Source organism: Cryptosporidium bovis (genome assembly GCF_009768925.1).
Source record: "Cryptosporidium bovis isolate 45015 chromosome Unknown contig_13, whole genome shotgun sequence".
NCBI classification, from domain to species: Eukaryota; Apicomplexa; class Conoidasida; order Eucoccidiorida; family Cryptosporidiidae; genus Cryptosporidium; species Cryptosporidium bovis.
The window spans coordinates 46,227-62,725 of NW_027125026.1; the positions used below are offsets into that span (position 1 = coordinate 46,227).

Below are 16,499 nucleotides of genomic sequence, written 5' to 3' on the forward strand. Positions count from 1 at the left end.
ATTATATTTACGTTTCTAATGTTTTGTATTTAACAGTGTTATTTCAAATACCAAGTCTGCATTTTTTGGAATTACAGGAGGGCATCCTCTAACTCCATATCCCAATTTAGAGGGTATAAATACTCTTCTTGTTTCTGTAACAATCATTCCTTTAACTCCTTGATCAAATCCGGGAACAACCTGGCCACTCCCAACTGTAAATGTAAGAGTGCCACTGTCAAACTTTTTGCCAGTCTTAGCAAGTCTGCCTTCATATTTTACGTTAACTTTACTCCCTAAAAGAGCAATCTGGGGGATGTCGGATCTCACGTTCCTGGAAATGGATATAACTTCATATTTTAAACCACTTGGGAATTCCCTCTTATATCCTGGAGTAATCATTTCAGTTGAAGTTATTTTATTTGTTCCCTCCTCTGAATTTTTATTGACAGTCTTATTCTCAACATTCTTTATTTTTGTTCCTGTGTTTTCTATTTCAGAAAAGACAGGCACTGATTTTGAGTCTGAAACCTTAATTTTTTTGTTACTTCCCCTATTACTTGCATCTTTTTTGCATACTTCATTCACATAGCATTTTTCACCGTCAGTGTCTATCATTTGAATCCCATTTTCACAGCATTCCTCAGAACAATTAGATTGAATCGGTTTATTTGCTACACAAAAAACGGTTCCACTACCAGTGCAGTAGACAACAGATCCAATTGGAAATTCAAGCTGGCCTAAGCAAGCATTTGGTTGGGACTTAGTAACGGTTGCTATACTCAAACTTTTTTTTTTGCGGTTACCATTATCTGGAATCTTGACAAATACGTTAACCTGAGTTCCTTCAGTTAAAGTAATTTGAGATAATGTCAAACCAAAAACATCAAATTTATAGTAGTTATCACCACATTTATCTTCAGAAGACAAGATAAATCCTACAAGACTAAACATTCTTTTTTAAACAAAAGTTTAACCTGAAACCTACTTGAATTAATTTAATGTTTTCTTTATATGGTTTGATACTTTTCATTGTCAACGGTCTGCCGGTGACATACAGATGGTATATTGGCGCCACCATTCCTAATTTGGCTTGCGGGCCACCTTGATCTCAAAACAAGGGTCAAGGTGCGAGTACGAACTAGAAACACGTCTATGCAATGTATATCTCCTCATATCATGCATATAATCCACATTTAATCATAATAAAAGAAAAAGGAAGATTCAAAAATGGAAACAAAAATATCTGCACGTCAGTTCTTTTGGAGAGTAGATTGAAATAAAATAAGAGAATTGAATAAGAAACTTGACCTATAGATTAGCATTCTTAAAGGAAATTGAGCCAAGTTTATCACTCTATCTTCTAAACAACCGAATCTAGATGGAGAGCTAGAGTAGCCAAACAAAATAGTATCAATGTTTCAGTTAAAATTACATGTTGGCTCAGAGATCCTCATCATCATCTTCAATTGGTGCATTGGCTGCTTCATTTAACTCCCTTTCAGCTTGGGCAACTAAGGTTGGATCAATATTAACCTCTGGAGCCTTAGCATGTTGTCCGACAAACTGTAGAGCTGGCTGGTTTGTCAATCTCCTTGCAAGCCATAAAAATGGTTTTTCGAAATTGTAGTTACTTCTAGCAGAAACATCGTAGTATTGGAGATTGCGTTTTCTATGGTATTGAATTTGTCTAGCTTTCACTTGCCTATCCTTAACATCTACTTTGTTACCAACAAGAACAATTGGAATATTTTCGCAAACTCTAACAATGTCTCTATGCCAATTTGGAACATTCTTATATGTAATTCTGGAGGTAACGTCGAACATAATGATAGCACATTGTCCTTTTATATAGTAACCATCCCTAAGTCCTCCGAACTTTTCCTGTCCAGCAGTATCCCATACATTGAAGATAAGAGGTCCAAAATCAGTGTTAAATTTAAGTGGATGTACCTCAACACCAATTGTTGGAATGTATTTCTTTTCAAATTCTCCTGTTAGGTGACGTTTAACTAAAGTGGTTTTTCCAACGCCTCCATCTCCAACCAATGCAAGCTTAAACTCTGGTGCCTGGACTGCCATTTGTTCTTAATTCAAATCACAATTTTTCTCAAAATAACTATAATTTTAGATTCCAGTCAGTCTGGTATTTTTACCTTTATATTAAACCTCAAGTAATATTCTGTCTACACCCACAGGATTAGGCGGTAAAAAAAACCTTCCACTTTTCCGGCAACTTGGTACTCTAGTCACAAAGAAAAAAAAACATTTGACGCAAAAAAGTGTGTAGTACAAAACTATCGAGTTATTAAAAAGCTTTATGTTATTATGATTCTACATATCGATGGTTTTTGTAGTTTTGTAGTGTACCTTAAACATGAAAGTAAAACTATTCCTGTAGATATAGTGGTCCTTCAACTTTGGTTAGTCCTCGTTTGGACAAAGAAAAACATTAACCCCTTTATATTTTAAATTCAAGTAGATATTCCCTTATTTCCTTCGCCCTTTTTTCAACGGTACGTACTAATGAATTAAGATCACAATGTAACCCCACTGACGGATAACTTGCTATGCATTGAGTTTGTAAAGTCGTGTTATTGTCGTCTATATTGCAGAATGATACAACCTCCCCCTGTGAATCCTCCATACTGTTTGGATCGCACACCCAAGTTTTTTCATTTAAATAAGCGAAAGATACAAAGATTGGAATATTTTTAAAGTAAGTTGGTTTACATGTTAAACTACCACGTTCCCCGTTTAGATTATCCTTATGAACATCGTTAACAAGAAAATCCTCGCATTTTTCTATATCCTTATCTGAAGAGAAACGAAACCAATTATAGTTAGTGTCCCAAAATATATGTCTTGGAAGCTTAGTATTAATTACAGAAGCAATTGCCAGCATCAAAGCATAATCTAGTGAATTTCCATCATACGACAAGCAAACAATATTTATATTAAACACCCAATGTATTTCCTTGTTTTTGACGACAGATTTGAATGCATCCTTGTTTAATACTCTCTGGTCATTTAAACACTCTGTAATCGTGTTCGAAATATATGTTGAATAGTTTGAATTCCCTGAGAACCCACAAATAGATGGAAACTCTAGATTTACTATTATTCTGTTGTTAGAAATCAATTTATTCGTTTTTTCCTCGAAACTAGTTTTTATTATTAGAGGGGTACACGAACTGAAATACGAAGAATTTCCTGCTCTAATGGAAAGTTTTACAGATTCACATGAATCACTAGCAAAATCAGGACCAAATTTAGTCGCCTCCAATTTAAATCTTCTGCAAACTTCTGGTTTTCTTCCATCAGATCTCACTCCTTTCTCAAGAAATCTATTCAAATATTCGTCAGGGCGAAGTTGCCAAAGTGAACTTTTAACCTTATTCATCGATTTTTATGTATTTATATTAAAGTCTATGAGCACCTTCAGTATGAAATTTTGCGATAAGACTCACCTTACTCTTTGAACAAAATTATTTTTGTCCCCAATGCTTATTTATTCAGCCAACATTTATCTTCCTAGTCAAAATGGTTTAGGCGCCAAGCAAAGAGGATAACACTTACAAACTGCATGTAATAAAAATAGAATAATAAAACAAATTAAATAAATAGATGAGTCTAACAAAGGTAGAATTAAGAGTGATATGTTGAATCAATACAATATATACTTAGTATAAAACTTTGATTGTTTACTTTGGAGTTTTTCTATTCAAAAGGCATGAATAGTTCAAAGACAATTACGGATCAGCTAGAAGAGCTAATAAAAAGAGCCAAGTCTTTGAAAATAAATGAGCCTTCATCAATTCACATTGAAGATAATGGTGAAAACAATGGCATTAATAAAGTTACAGATTTGTATTCTTTAGAGTTAAAATTGCTTGATAAACGTTTAGAAATGTGTACAATTCAAAAAAATGCTATAAAGGGGTTAATCAAGACTCATAAGGAAGAGCTTGAGTTGCTAGAGAGTGCTTTGAGATCTATACTAGAGGAGGAAAAAAAAATTCAGGGTATAATTTTAAGGGAATCACCCGAAAATGATATTTTTTCAAGAGCTACATCAATGGAACTTGTAGAAAAAGATAACAATTCTGTAGTAGACGATAATAATTCAAATTTTAAAAATGTGGTTAAACCCGATACAATATATAATGAAGAAAGTAATTTTATTGATAACTATGAGTATAATTTAGAGGCAAGAGGACATTCTTCATCTGGAAATCAAAGTGATTATTCAGAAGAGGAAAACTCTACATATGATAATTCGTATTATTCAAGGGAAAGTAATAATTTTGATAGAAAAGTTCGTTTTTCAATTGAAGAGTTAGAACATGTTGAGCCTGAATATAATAAAAATTCAGCGAGGAAGAGTAGAAACCAGATTAGAACTACAATCACCATACCTCGAAGGTTCAATTATTTAAGGAATAAGAACTCAAGTTTATTGAAAGATATTTCTATAAAAAATATTCTGGATGGAGGTAGAAAGCCTAGTCCGGATGAAAGACACGTAGAACGAAAAGAACTTGTAAGGCAATTACACAATATATACGGTTCGAGAAAATGAACTAAATAATACAATTACATATTTGAAGTTCCGGTTTTGACTCTTTCCGAACTTTTTATAACTATAGGTTTAAACAATTTGGAGTTTTGTATGATATTTGAACATTTAGAAGTTCCAACAATCCTTTCTAGAGCTAGACTGTTTTGCAAGTGAAACAACGTTATAGCGAAAGGTGGAGATTTCAAGGACGAAATGGAATTGGATTTCGTTTCAGCTTTGTTTTTAGGTCCTTGTGAATAGTTTATACTGTTAATACAATCAAGGTATATACTCGGATATATTGGAGGTGCTCCAAAAATGACTTTTGTCGCACCTTTAATTAGATACCTTCTAAAAAATAGAAATCTTTCAGTCGTTATCAAAATAGGTAGTTCCCCCTTATAAAATGCCAGTCTATTTCTAGATAGAGAAGAATTTGAGGATGACTCATGGCAAGAAGCGAAAACAGCATTTTGTTGGAGAAGATACTTTTTTACCCTCAAATACGAAACGTAGTTAGAGAGAACTAAAAGAATTCTCTCGGTTGTTCCATCAACGGCAGCAAGAATATTCGGATAGAGATGGGAGCTCAGATAATCAAGCATAGATTCATCAGGACTGTTAGATGTTCCCGTATTAATGAACATCTGCTGAATTCCAGGAACAAGTTTCTGAGCCTTATTAACTGCTAGACTTTTTTCTAAAAACCATGGCTCTTTCTCAACTAAATTCCAAAGCCTAACAAACCCTCTTATATTGTATGTATGATTTCTAAACAATGAGTTCAAGTCCTCAATTCTACAAGAGGAAATTATCATCGTTTGTCTAAATTCCCTTGACCTCTCATCCAAATGTGCCTGGTAAACTCTTCTAATATCACAATTTCCCAAAGATTTCTTTGGAATTCTATTCATCATATTAAAAACATCAAGTAAATGATCCCAGTTTTGCATGTTAATTATATCTCCTCCGTATACTAAACATAATTCAATACTAGATAGTGACAAGAGAATTCCAGTTCCTGATGAATCTTCATTATTTCCAATTGCCATCCTTAAACCCAAGGGAGAAGCTAAAATAATGTCAGAATTATCAAATGAACTGTACATATTTATTCCAGACTTCGTTAGTTGAATCCCGAGTTTGAACTCATCTTCATTGTCTTTCCCATCGAACAGGCACCTGTAAAGTTCATCATTTCTACCTATCTCTTCTTCAACGTTTTTTCTATGGTCAATTTTGTCTTTGTTTTTTGTTTCAGCAATTTCTTTATCACTTTTATTTGTTCGTTCTTCATCCGCATCAAAATCATCTTTAAATCTGTCATAACCTCTTAAAACTTTCCCATGCGGAAGTAAATTAATGAGGGTTTCAACCACTACTTTTGCTATTCCCTTAAAAGGGCATAAAATCAAAACTCTGCAACGGCTGAGTCCCTGATCCCTCATACTATCTTCACCCAAGAAGTCTATATTAAATTCATCTTTATTTTTTAGAGCTTCCTGAAGTTTAGCATTATTATCCGTTATAAGTTTCCTGGAGTAATATATATGTTTACTTATGTGAAGCATACAAAGTGAAAGAGTCCAGGGTGAGATAATGCTTGTAATATCTGAATATTCAACATCTAAATAACCACTTATACACCCATAGAAAGTATTTAATTTCTCAATTTCTTTTGAATCTAATTGCTTAAGAGAGCTTATATGTTTTAACCAATTTTGTCTGAGATTATTCTCCAAGGAATAACTTTCAAGTCTCACTTTTTCAAAATCAATTCCATTTGATTCTAATATATTTCCTTCTACTCTATACATTCTATCCGTTTTTATTCTGTCTTCAAGCTTATACGTCAAAAATCCAGGAAGTTTAATTATATCACTAATATATTCATTATTTCGATCTTCTTTATGGCAATCAATTCCCCTGGAGAGATCTAACATCCCTAGATTGGTATAATCCTTGAAATAATAGTCCTCTATTTCTTTTATCGTTTTTTTATTTCGTGTGTTTTCGCTCGGATTAGTTTTCTTATTCCCGATTTTTTCTTTCTCGCCATAGTTTGTATTTGAAATCTGTTTTTTTACCTCCTCATTGTCATTACCTACCTCAGTGCCAAAATCGTTCTTTTTGTCACTTTCTATGAACTGAGTCCACTTTGAATATAAGTCATCATTGTTTTTATAAAGCTCCTTAACAAATTCATCGACGTCGCTTGCAGTACTATCAGATTCAAGTTCTACCCTTTGTTTCTTCTCAATGTGCCTCGAAATGTCAGGCTCCTTTTCACTTTTAAATTTAATGCGTTTACTTCTCATCGTATCGATTTCTCACCTGCTGGAAAACTATTTCATCTCACGCAAAATTAGAGAGCTACAGCACATCTATGTACCGAAATACTACTCCAATATTATTCTCTACAGTTTAGACGAAATAAAGGTATCATAAATTCAAGGATAGAGAAAAATTGAAAAAACCAAAGTCAAATAGTCATCCAAAGAAAAAGAAATTAGAGGCGCCGGCGGTAGATGCTCTGAATTATATCACATCCGTGATTCAGACAGATAAGTAACAATTGTTGCAACTGAGAAAGAGACAATACCTGAAATTAAACCGCTTGCAAGCATTGTAATTGCAGATTTCATTGGAGGCATGTTACAAAACTTTCCTTTTATATATCCGAGAACCCCCAGTGCAAAAGTACAGCAGATACAAGCGGTTGAGTATGAAAGCAATAATGAAAATTTGTTTAGTAATTTTGAGATTGAAAAAAGGTGGCTGAACGAAATAAATGAAATCATCGGTATGAGTCCAAAAAACGCAAAACTGAAAAACATAAAGATTGCACTTCTTAGAGGTGATGATTTTCTCAACTCTTCCGAGTCGCACATAAGTCCCAATTCCTCCATCATCATATGCGAAATGAAGAATTCTTTATACTTGAAAGTCAGCTCAACCATCTTTTTTGAGTCTTCTTTAGTAAATCCGTGTTTTGACTGATACAAATTGAACATCTCTGACACTTCTTCTTCCGGGCAGTTTTCGACTTCCCATTTTTCTCTTCTATACTCGGATAAAACAAACTCATCTTCCGCTTTAGAACTCACATACTCTCCAACTGACATTGCAAATGCGTCTGCAAGCAAACTACCCATACAAATCGTAAACATTTGAAGAGTTGTAAATTTAGCAGCGACACAACCAGAAACAAGAGAAAAAATTGTAACTATTCCATCTAGTCCACCAAAAACTATTACTTTGAGTAACTCGCTTTGAGTTCCTAAATGCGCCTCTTCATGAACCAATTTTGTATGTATTAATCTATTTATCATTTTAATAACAATGAAAAAATCACATCATTTGCAACTAAATTGATAATAGACATCAAACTTACCTTGAAGCTTCAATGTCATTTTGTTGGTAGGCGACTCTTGCACCATCTATCCTTTCACTCGGGTTAAAAAATTTTTCGTAGACTTTTTTTGTAATAATATTCATTTTATTAACGAAAACCCTTTGTCATAAAAAAATTTAAAATGTTAATTGAAGACCTTATATAAAAAAAAAGGCTTAAACCTTAATATATGTTTTTTCCCCAATAAAAAAAATGCTCACTTATATATATACCAATATATTTCAAATACCACAAAATTACATATGCAATTTCCATTTAATTATTTATTTACCCATTAAACGATATATTTATGCCCTTACCTATTCTCCTTTATCTCCAAAAAAATTTAACATTCGCGATTGGCGCCTTTTAAAGTGTTTACTATGTATTTGTTTCAGGAAAAAAATAATGAATAAACTAACAGAAAACAAGGAGGTTTTAATTTATAGTGCCACAGTTGTAGTTTCCTAAATAACAAATACTCTTCTACCATTCCTTGTTATTATTTTTTTCCTTATAAAACCAAAAATAAATTGTTTAGTTAGGCGCTGGATTAATAATTCGATACCGGTATTGCATGCAAAAAATGACATTTTTCCCCCACATACGCATGAAAGAACATTTAATGACAATCTAAGTCAACAAACTTGTTTGAATTTAATGTTTAGTGAGTTTTTGCTTTATTTTATTTTTACATCGATTATTTCCCTGTTACATACTTCAAATACTATAGGGCAAAGATAAAGATTTAATATTTGAACACTAAATTAAAAATACCGATTAAAATAGTAAAAATAATTTCTAAGAAGCATTAATACAGAACAGATTAGATTTCAAGTGTTTAAATAAGTTTGAGAAAGCAAAAAAGTAAGCATTAAATTAAAATGAAAAATATCAACTATAATGTAGTTGGTGACAAATTATTGTATAATATAAAAGGCAGTTCAAAAAATGAGAACAGTAATGTAAAGGACGACTACGATGGCAATAATTCTATAAGAGTTATAAATTTAGAAAATCACGTTGGCAAAATCCTTTCAAATTGTTACGATGGGGAATGTGGAAGCTCGAATGTAGGTAACACAACAAAAAGTATCAATTCGCTTTCAAGAACTTTAAGTCAAAACTCAGAAAACTTTTCTAGAATAGAAAAGAATACAATTATCAGTACTTATAAGTACAACTATCACTTTTTGAGTATGATTAAAAAGGGTCTAATTTGTTTTTCGTGTGGAACTTTATTAAAATCAAATAAGTTGGAAATAGATATTAAATCAATTCAGACATGTCCCAGTAGTTCTGATGTGACTAGTTATAACTGTAGTGTTGATGTTTGTGGAAGATCGGTTTGCCATAGTTGTTTTCAATATTCAAAATCTCAAAACGTTCTATTATACAAATCAGAGACATCTAGATGTATAATATGTGAATACCAACTAATTTATAACAAGAATAATCCACAAAACCAAAGAAATACAGCCGAATGGCATTGGGATTTTCACACCTCCGATGACTTAATGTTTTTGAGGAAAATCAGGGGAAGTTTAATAAATGGTAATGGGCTACATATTGAATTAAGCGATAAAAGACAAGGATGTTGGAGGAGAAGAAAGGAAGGAAAAAGAAAACACTTTAGTTTTAAACAGCATGGTGGGTTCTTTGAGAGCAGAGCAGTTGCCCTCGAATTTAGTTCGGTATACATAAAGTCAAATAATTCAGAACGCCCTTCTGCACCACTAATGATTACTGCTATAAATGACAATTATTCTAATATAGTTCCAAAAAGGATTCAAAAATACTACCTTAATAAACAGCAAAAAGTAATAATGAGTAGTTTAAGTGATACATCGTGTATAATTTGCTTTGAAAAACAAAACAGTGGTCTCGAGATTAAGTTTATAAAATGCACTTCATGTGGAAGAACATACTGTGGTGCTTGTATTCAATATATACAATTTTCCAATCCAAAAAATGAGATAGCGAAAAATATATTTAATAAAGACATTATCTGTGTTCTTTGTTACCACTCAAACCTAAAGTCAACGAAAGATTTCGCGACTTTTATACATGAATTTCAGTTTATTCTGCCATCAAATACTACCTTAATTAAGTTTGATAGGTTCAATATGAAATGGAGGACACCTTATGGCTCAGTGAGTGTCTTGGAAGCTGGTGGTATTTTGGAGTCAAGAAAAGAAGCTTATATTCAGTTAGAAAATGGTCAAAACTCTGAGATGACTAATTATTATGACAGAAATATTTTCTACGGTGAATTTAATAACAAAGTTGGATACTACACTCAGTTTGTAAAGAATGGAGTGCTTAGAATATATGGTCCCTTTGGTACTTTTGATGAAGCTGGAAGGAGATGGGACCTGGATACATTAAAATATTACGGAGCTGAGAAAGCTATGAGGAAAGCTTTCTTTCCAAAACTTCTCACATGGCTTTCATTGCCGCAGACTCTTCAGAGGTACTTTTTGGCACCTTGGATAATATGGTCAATGGAAAAAGAAGATAAAAATAAGAGGCTAGAAAATAAATTTAATCAAGTAAATAAGATATCAAAAAATTATGACATTATAATTATAGGAGCTGGTCTATCTGGACTAAAGTCAGCCGAAATACTTTTAGAGAAGGGTTTAGATGTACTGATACTTGAGGCTCAAACTGCGCCTTTTGGCAGAATTTCTGGATATAACAAATGGGTAGATCATATCAGAAAAGTTAAAAAAGAAAGTTGCTTTTTTAGGGAAAATGCTAGTAATCAGGAGATCCCTGGTGAGCACACTTCCGCTCTGACAGAAGAAAACATCAATATTTCTAATGAACTCGTTAAACTTTCTATCCGTCTCTTGGAGGAAGCAGTAATCGATATATTTCATCCTCTATCAACAGTTCTAGATCAACCAATCAAAGAATTGATTTGTATAAATGGCGAATACTTCGAGATCGGTAATCCAACGAAAATTATTCTTGAAAAAGTGAAAGAGTTAAGTGAAACCATCAATTGGAGATTTTTATTGTTAAACTATTGCATACCGTTATCGATGAAAAGACTTAATATTAAAACTCTTCCTCAAGCCACAAGAAAATACATCGAAAAAATAACTATTGGAAACTATGGTGAAAACCTATATAAAAGTCTGGAGCAATTTTATTGGGAAATACTTCCAAGATTCGTAGGATTTGAAGAAATGCCATGGAGAGAATACTGGCGTTCCCCAAAAAACAGCTATTGGGATAATGAGTCAATTAACACCCTTCATCACAGCGATACCAAAAGTAAAGCGCAAGATGAAAACTATCTATTGAACTTTGAAATAGAAAGCATATCACAAAATAGTTTGATACTATCGAAAATAATGTATAACAATGTAGTTACAGATATATTATTTAACAGTGAAACTAGTCAAGTTAATGTAAGAGTATCTGACGGTACATGGTATAGTTCATCATGTGTTATTTCAACACTCCCCATCGGTGTATTAAAAAAAAGTACCCAAACTTCAGATAATCAAAACATAGATAGCAATTGTAGCCTGTCATCCTCTTCCCCTCCTCTACGAAATAATAGATCTTGCCAAACAAACAAATTTTTACCCTCAAAAAATGCCAACGGTAATGGTACTTGTATTAAATTCACGCCATCGCTTCCCTATGAAACAATAAGATCACTGAAGCTTCTTGAAATGAGTAGCTATACAGAAGTGTATCTTGAATTGGATGATTCTCATTCCAAGGTAAAGCTCGATCTATGGTTCTCAAAAATTGGTGATAAAATTCACCATCTAGATTATCCATCGTTAACGTTTTATACAAGTAAATATACTCCTAATACAGTAATATGTGGGATATCTCCTCCATTGGCAGATAAATTAGTTACAAATAAAGAATCTGAACTTACTCCTCAAAAGCTTGCAAATATATGTTATGGAATACTAAATGAAATATCTCCAAAGGATGTTGAGTTTAAATTGGCTAAATACTTCGTTAAAAATTGGAAAGACGACCCATTTTCTTATGGAAGCATACCCATCCATTCTAACGACAGCAAGGAGTCCAATATAAACCAATTAATAAAACCGCATTATGAAGGTCATTTATATTTTGCAGGAGACGGAACCACAGTAGATGGTTTTGGTTCCATTAAAGGGGCCCTTTTGAGTGCAAAAAGAGTAACCACTCAAGTTTGTCAGTTCCTTTCAAATTAACTCCATACAGCATAAGATTGAGTAATGATATATTGTATATAAATATAAATTTATAAATGAAAGAATAAAGAAATAATTTCAATATCTTCATTTTTCACTTAATTATTACACTATTCAATACACATTCTTTTTGTTCACTAAGTTTTGTTTACTCGTCTGTTAATCTTCATTTTAACTCTGATATAACGAAATAACAAATATTTTGGTATTACTACATTAAATTTGATAAAACTTTATTTAGATTTGAATTTATGAGAAAATTTAAATGATAAATTGAATTTAATATACCAATATTTAATTACTTTGCCCAATATCGCTATCATAATTTCAAAATATTGAAAGAAAAAAACCATAGAATCAATATAATATAAACTAGCAATAAGTACGAATTTAATTAATTACATAGCTGACCCAACTGCAGTCCTACTACTTCTTCTCTCAGAGTCTCTCCTTCTTTTATCCGAAGCTACACCCTTTGCGGCAGATTTGCGACCAACTCTGTTATTTTGAAAGACATTTTCATCATTAAATTGTTCATTGAAGTTTGAGTTCAATGTCCTTGGAGAAGGTAGAACGACCCTGCTGTCCCACATAACATACTTTGATCTATCAATATCATCAAACCAAGGATGTTCTAGAGCACCCTTACATGAAATTCTTCTGTTTGGATTGCAAACTAAAAGCTTCGAAAGCAAATCAATTGCAGAGGCATCTGCAAGCTTGCATAGGTTTTTAAGATTTTCAGTAGTATTGCAATTCCAGACTGGAAAATTCTTATCAAAATATTTGAGCTTTCCAATCTCCGGCCAGGTTTTTTCAGTTGGAGTCCCAAAATACCTGAATATCCTCCATACCATATCTATTTCACACTCTCCCGGGAGAAGGGCATGACCACCCCTTAATAACTCGGCCATAATACAACCTACAGACCAAACGTCCACGGAGGGAGAGTACTTATCTATTCCTAGCAATATCTCTGGTGCCCTGTACCACATAGTTAGAACATCATGTGTATACTCCGGTAACGGAAGTCTACAGGCTCTTGCTAATCCAAAGTCGCCTATCTTCAAAACCCCGTCCATACCCATTAAAACATTTTGAGGCTTCAAATCCCTATGCATTATATTATGAGCATGGCAATACGCCATGCCATTTAATAGTTGAAACATTAGTTCTTTTGTCCACGCAGTATGTTCCGCTATTGGATTCTTCAAATCAGGATATCTTTCCTTGAGCATTTGTGTGTGAATTTTGCAATGTTTCTTTAAATCATGTGCACAAAGTTCAAAAACTCCAATAAGTAAAGGAGAACCATCAGTTGGTCTACTATAATGAACTTCGTACAAATCAACAATGTTTGGATGATCTAATGTTCTCAGTATATCCAATTCTCTAATAGAGGTTGCAGGAACTCCCTCATCTTCATGCTCCTCCAGATGAAAAACTTTTATCGCAACTAAGCGGGTTGGATCGTTTTGGTCGTAAGCCTTCACAACCCTTCCATATGTTCCACTTCCAAGATCCTGCAACACAACATAATTTGTTGATTTAGACTTTATTACTGTTGAAGGTTGCATTATTTGATTTCACACGCTATTACAAAACTTCCAAAAGAATATTCACGATAAATTATTACTTTAAAAAGGTTTAATTGTATCTCCCCTTATAAGTGCAGTGTTTTTAATTGGAAATTATATACTTTCCCTATTTGTTTCACATTAAAAACGTTCATAAACTTTAAACAATTCTTCTGTCTTAAAAAATGGAACCAAAAATACAAATGAGGTTGTTATTCCTCCTCAATAGTTAATCTTCCTAGTTTAATCAATTTTTTTCACGGGAATGGTATCTGCCACATGTAAATATGTTTCCAACACACTTTGCACACCCCACATAGACCGCCACTTGGACATTTTGCATGCACCTTTTCTGTTATCGACATTACATCATTGTATGCAGAATTGTTACTGTTTCAAAAGCCTGATCAATAATTAAAAAATTAAGATATATTAATTTGTAACATTCAAAGTTAATATTTACATTAATAATTTAAACCAAGGATTTTTTTTACATTAATAACGACTTTAAAATTCTAATTTATTTCCGGAGAGCAAATAACTAGAAAAGTTATTTGCCAAAACTATATTTGTTGTTCGTGCATCTAATGTGCACATTTACTTGTGAATCACCAGTTTACGAATATCTTTTCCCTATTTTTGTGTGAAAAAATATTGTCTTGAAGTACATCGTTTGCATTATTAATCATTTTTCATCAAAAAGTTGGCGGGAATCTGTGGGTCAAAGTAAATAGAATTCTCTTAGAAAACAAAATTTCAGTGTGGAAAAACCCTTTAACTTCAATTTTTCACATACCTTTATAAGTTATAATAAATAACTAAAGTTCATTTATCCTAACCACTTAATTATGTTTTCATAGATCACCCCATATTTATTTTATAAAAGTATCATTTTAATAAAATATAGCTGTCGTGAAGTATGGAGTCAAATAAAGAATCATCGGTTCTCAAATATATTAAAAGTGAGTCCCTTTTGAATTTGTGGTTAACAGCGTATTATGAAAAAAGAATTAAAAAAAAGCAATTGGTAAACATTGATATAAAATCAACAGTTAAAGAGATCATTAAGTTAACCAATACTGAAAATGAGTGGATTCCATTAAGAATATCATCTGGACTACTTTTTGGAGTAGTGAAGGTCTACCACCACAAAGTGGACCATTTAGATAACAAATGTAACCTGACTCTAAATAGAATGCAAAACTTTAGAAATTTTTCTCGTCCTGAAAATGAAATTAGAAAAGAGAGTGAATACCTAGAAATAGACAAATACAAGCATAATAATTTTGATAAGGGAATGATTGATATAGATGAAATTAATAAAGACCTAGATAAAATATGTGAAGATAAAATAGATCATTTTGAAATAGTTCCTTTATCACAGAAGAATGACTCATCCCAGCAACTTCTAGATTTATCATCAAAACTTACTAATAACGAAAATGATTCAGAATATCCACCTATTATTCTTGACATGGAGTTTGATGACTTCATTGATAATCAAAATGAAGACGTTAGTATGGAAGTAGATGATTTTTCTGGGAGTCAAATGGAAGTCAACTCGATTCAAGAAATAGAAAATCTTCGTGGTGAAGCAATTGATTTTGAAGAAATAGTTGCAAGAGGTATAGAAGATATTAATCAAAATCAAGAGAAGAATACATCAGAAAATGATGATAAAAGCGAAAATTTAAATGAAATGAATGACGTATACAATCGATCTAGTATAGATATGTACAACTCTCCCAAGATATTCGGTAATAGAGAAAGTATTGGTGGGCTTTCGTCGACTCTCGAAATGTTTAACATAGGAAATAGATTAAGTGTCTCTACTGAAAGTGACGAACTGTTTCATAATTCAAATTTTAAGCCGGCACAAATATACAGTGTAGAAAATAACACAAAAGTAAATGTGAGTAAGGTTAATGAGGCACTAGCTACTGTGAGCAGATTAAATAGAAAGAGAAAGAAAATCTCTGAAATTAACATTAATTCAGATACAGAAATTCAATTAAGTTTAAGTTATCCAAGTAAGAAAATAACTAATTATTTAAAGAGGATAGATAATATAATGGCGTCATATAAAAATTCGAATGTAGATATTTTAAAAATGAATAAAATTATTCCAGTTAAAATTAATGATTTCTTGTTTTCTATAGCAAACAAGGAACTATCACTTGAAAAGAGCGTTGAAAAGAGAAATTTAAACACTAAAAACTTGAACTCGAAGGACAATATTAATACTTCAATAGGTTCTCAAAACTTTGACGTTGTAATAGAAGATAATTTCAATAATTCTTATGAAGAATTTGATAATACTGTAGACAATGATTCAATACGAACTCCAGTTAGGTACTCGAGGAAAAATATAGAGCATGAAAATGAGAATATTGAACTGATTTTTACACCATGGACAAAGTATGTTGGCAGTCAAGAGAGAGGGTACATCGAGGACTTTCCCATAGATAATACAAATTATAAGAAAAGAATGGAATCACTATTCTCATCAAGGGAAATGAAAACAATGGAGTTTTTAAATTCAAAATTCTCAAAAAATAAAATTTTATCTTTTAGTGAATTAGTAAAAGGAAGTGAGGCGTCGGTAGTCGCACCTATATTTGTACAAATCCTCCACTTAAAATCAAAATCATTAATTAATATCAAACAGGAGGAATCTTTTGGTGAAATTTATATTTACCTGCAATGAATTGTATTAAATATTGTTATTTTTTTAATTGATAATTAATTTTTATATTTGTATATTTTTTGTGTAT

At 32.3% G+C, this 16,499-nt stretch overlaps 9 protein-coding genes across 9 annotated transcripts; 3 read left to right on the forward strand and 6 right to left on the reverse strand.

The window, feature by feature from the left end:
- Positions 1–15: 15 nt before the first annotated feature.
- FG379_000546 (immunophilin FKBP-type peptidyl-prolyl cis-trans isomerase) lies at positions 16–933 on the reverse strand (the record flags this gene model as incomplete). The annotated part of the gene is made up of 1 exon (XM_067325957.1): positions 16–933. One exon carries the CDS (start codon positions 931–933, stop codon positions 16–18), a length of 918 nt encoding a protein of 305 aa, XP_067183399.1.
- A 489-nt stretch (positions 934–1,422) lies between these two features.
- On the reverse strand, positions 1,423–2,061 carry FG379_000547 (GTP-binding nuclear ran tc4; the record flags this gene model as incomplete). The annotated part of the gene is made up of 1 exon (XM_067325958.1): positions 1,423–2,061. The coding sequence occupies one exon, from the start codon at positions 2,059–2,061 to the stop codon at positions 1,423–1,425; it is 639 nt and encodes a 212-aa protein (XP_067183400.1).
- A 379-nt stretch (positions 2,062–2,440) lies between these two features.
- On the reverse strand, positions 2,441–3,382 carry FG379_000548 (RPR45-like archaeo-eukaryotic exosomal RNAse PH; the record flags this gene model as incomplete). Its single annotated transcript, XM_067325959.1, has 1 exon — positions 2,441–3,382. One exon carries the CDS (start codon positions 3,380–3,382, stop codon positions 2,441–2,443), a length of 942 nt encoding a protein of 313 aa, XP_067183401.1.
- Positions 3,383–3,712: 330 nt separating this feature from the next.
- On the forward strand, positions 3,713–4,561 carry FG379_000549 (uncharacterized protein; the record flags this gene model as incomplete). The annotated part of the gene is made up of 1 exon (XM_067325960.1): positions 3,713–4,561. The coding sequence occupies one exon, from the start codon at positions 3,713–3,715 to the stop codon at positions 4,559–4,561; it is 849 nt and encodes a 282-aa protein (XP_067183402.1).
- A 14-nt stretch (positions 4,562–4,575) lies between these two features.
- On the reverse strand, positions 4,576–6,858 carry FG379_000550 (uncharacterized protein; the record flags this gene model as incomplete). The annotated part of the gene is made up of 1 exon (XM_067325961.1): positions 4,576–6,858. The coding sequence occupies one exon, from the start codon at positions 6,856–6,858 to the stop codon at positions 4,576–4,578; it is 2,283 nt and encodes a 760-aa protein (XP_067183403.1).
- A 225-nt stretch (positions 6,859–7,083) lies between these two features.
- Positions 7,084–7,872, reverse strand: FG379_000551 (uncharacterized protein; the record flags this gene model as incomplete). The annotated part of the gene is made up of 1 exon (XM_067325962.1): positions 7,084–7,872. One exon carries the CDS (start codon positions 7,870–7,872, stop codon positions 7,084–7,086), a length of 789 nt encoding a protein of 262 aa, XP_067183404.1.
- Positions 7,873–8,818: 946 nt separating this feature from the next.
- FG379_000552 (uncharacterized protein) lies at positions 8,819–12,148 on the forward strand (the record flags this gene model as incomplete). The annotated part of the gene is made up of 1 exon (XM_067325963.1): positions 8,819–12,148. The coding sequence occupies one exon, from the start codon at positions 8,819–8,821 to the stop codon at positions 12,146–12,148; it is 3,330 nt and encodes a 1,109-aa protein (XP_067183405.1).
- Positions 12,149–12,546: 398 nt separating this feature from the next.
- Positions 12,547–13,725, reverse strand: FG379_000554 (cell division control 28; the record flags this gene model as incomplete). The annotated part of the gene is made up of 1 exon (XM_067325965.1): positions 12,547–13,725. One exon carries the CDS (start codon positions 13,723–13,725, stop codon positions 12,547–12,549), a length of 1,179 nt encoding a protein of 392 aa, XP_067183407.1.
- A 919-nt stretch (positions 13,726–14,644) lies between these two features.
- FG379_000555 (uncharacterized protein) lies at positions 14,645–16,432 on the forward strand (the record flags this gene model as incomplete). Its single annotated transcript, XM_067325966.1, has 1 exon — positions 14,645–16,432. The coding sequence occupies one exon, from the start codon at positions 14,645–14,647 to the stop codon at positions 16,430–16,432; it is 1,788 nt and encodes a 595-aa protein (XP_067183408.1).
- Between the last annotated feature and the right edge of the window lie 67 nt (positions 16,433–16,499).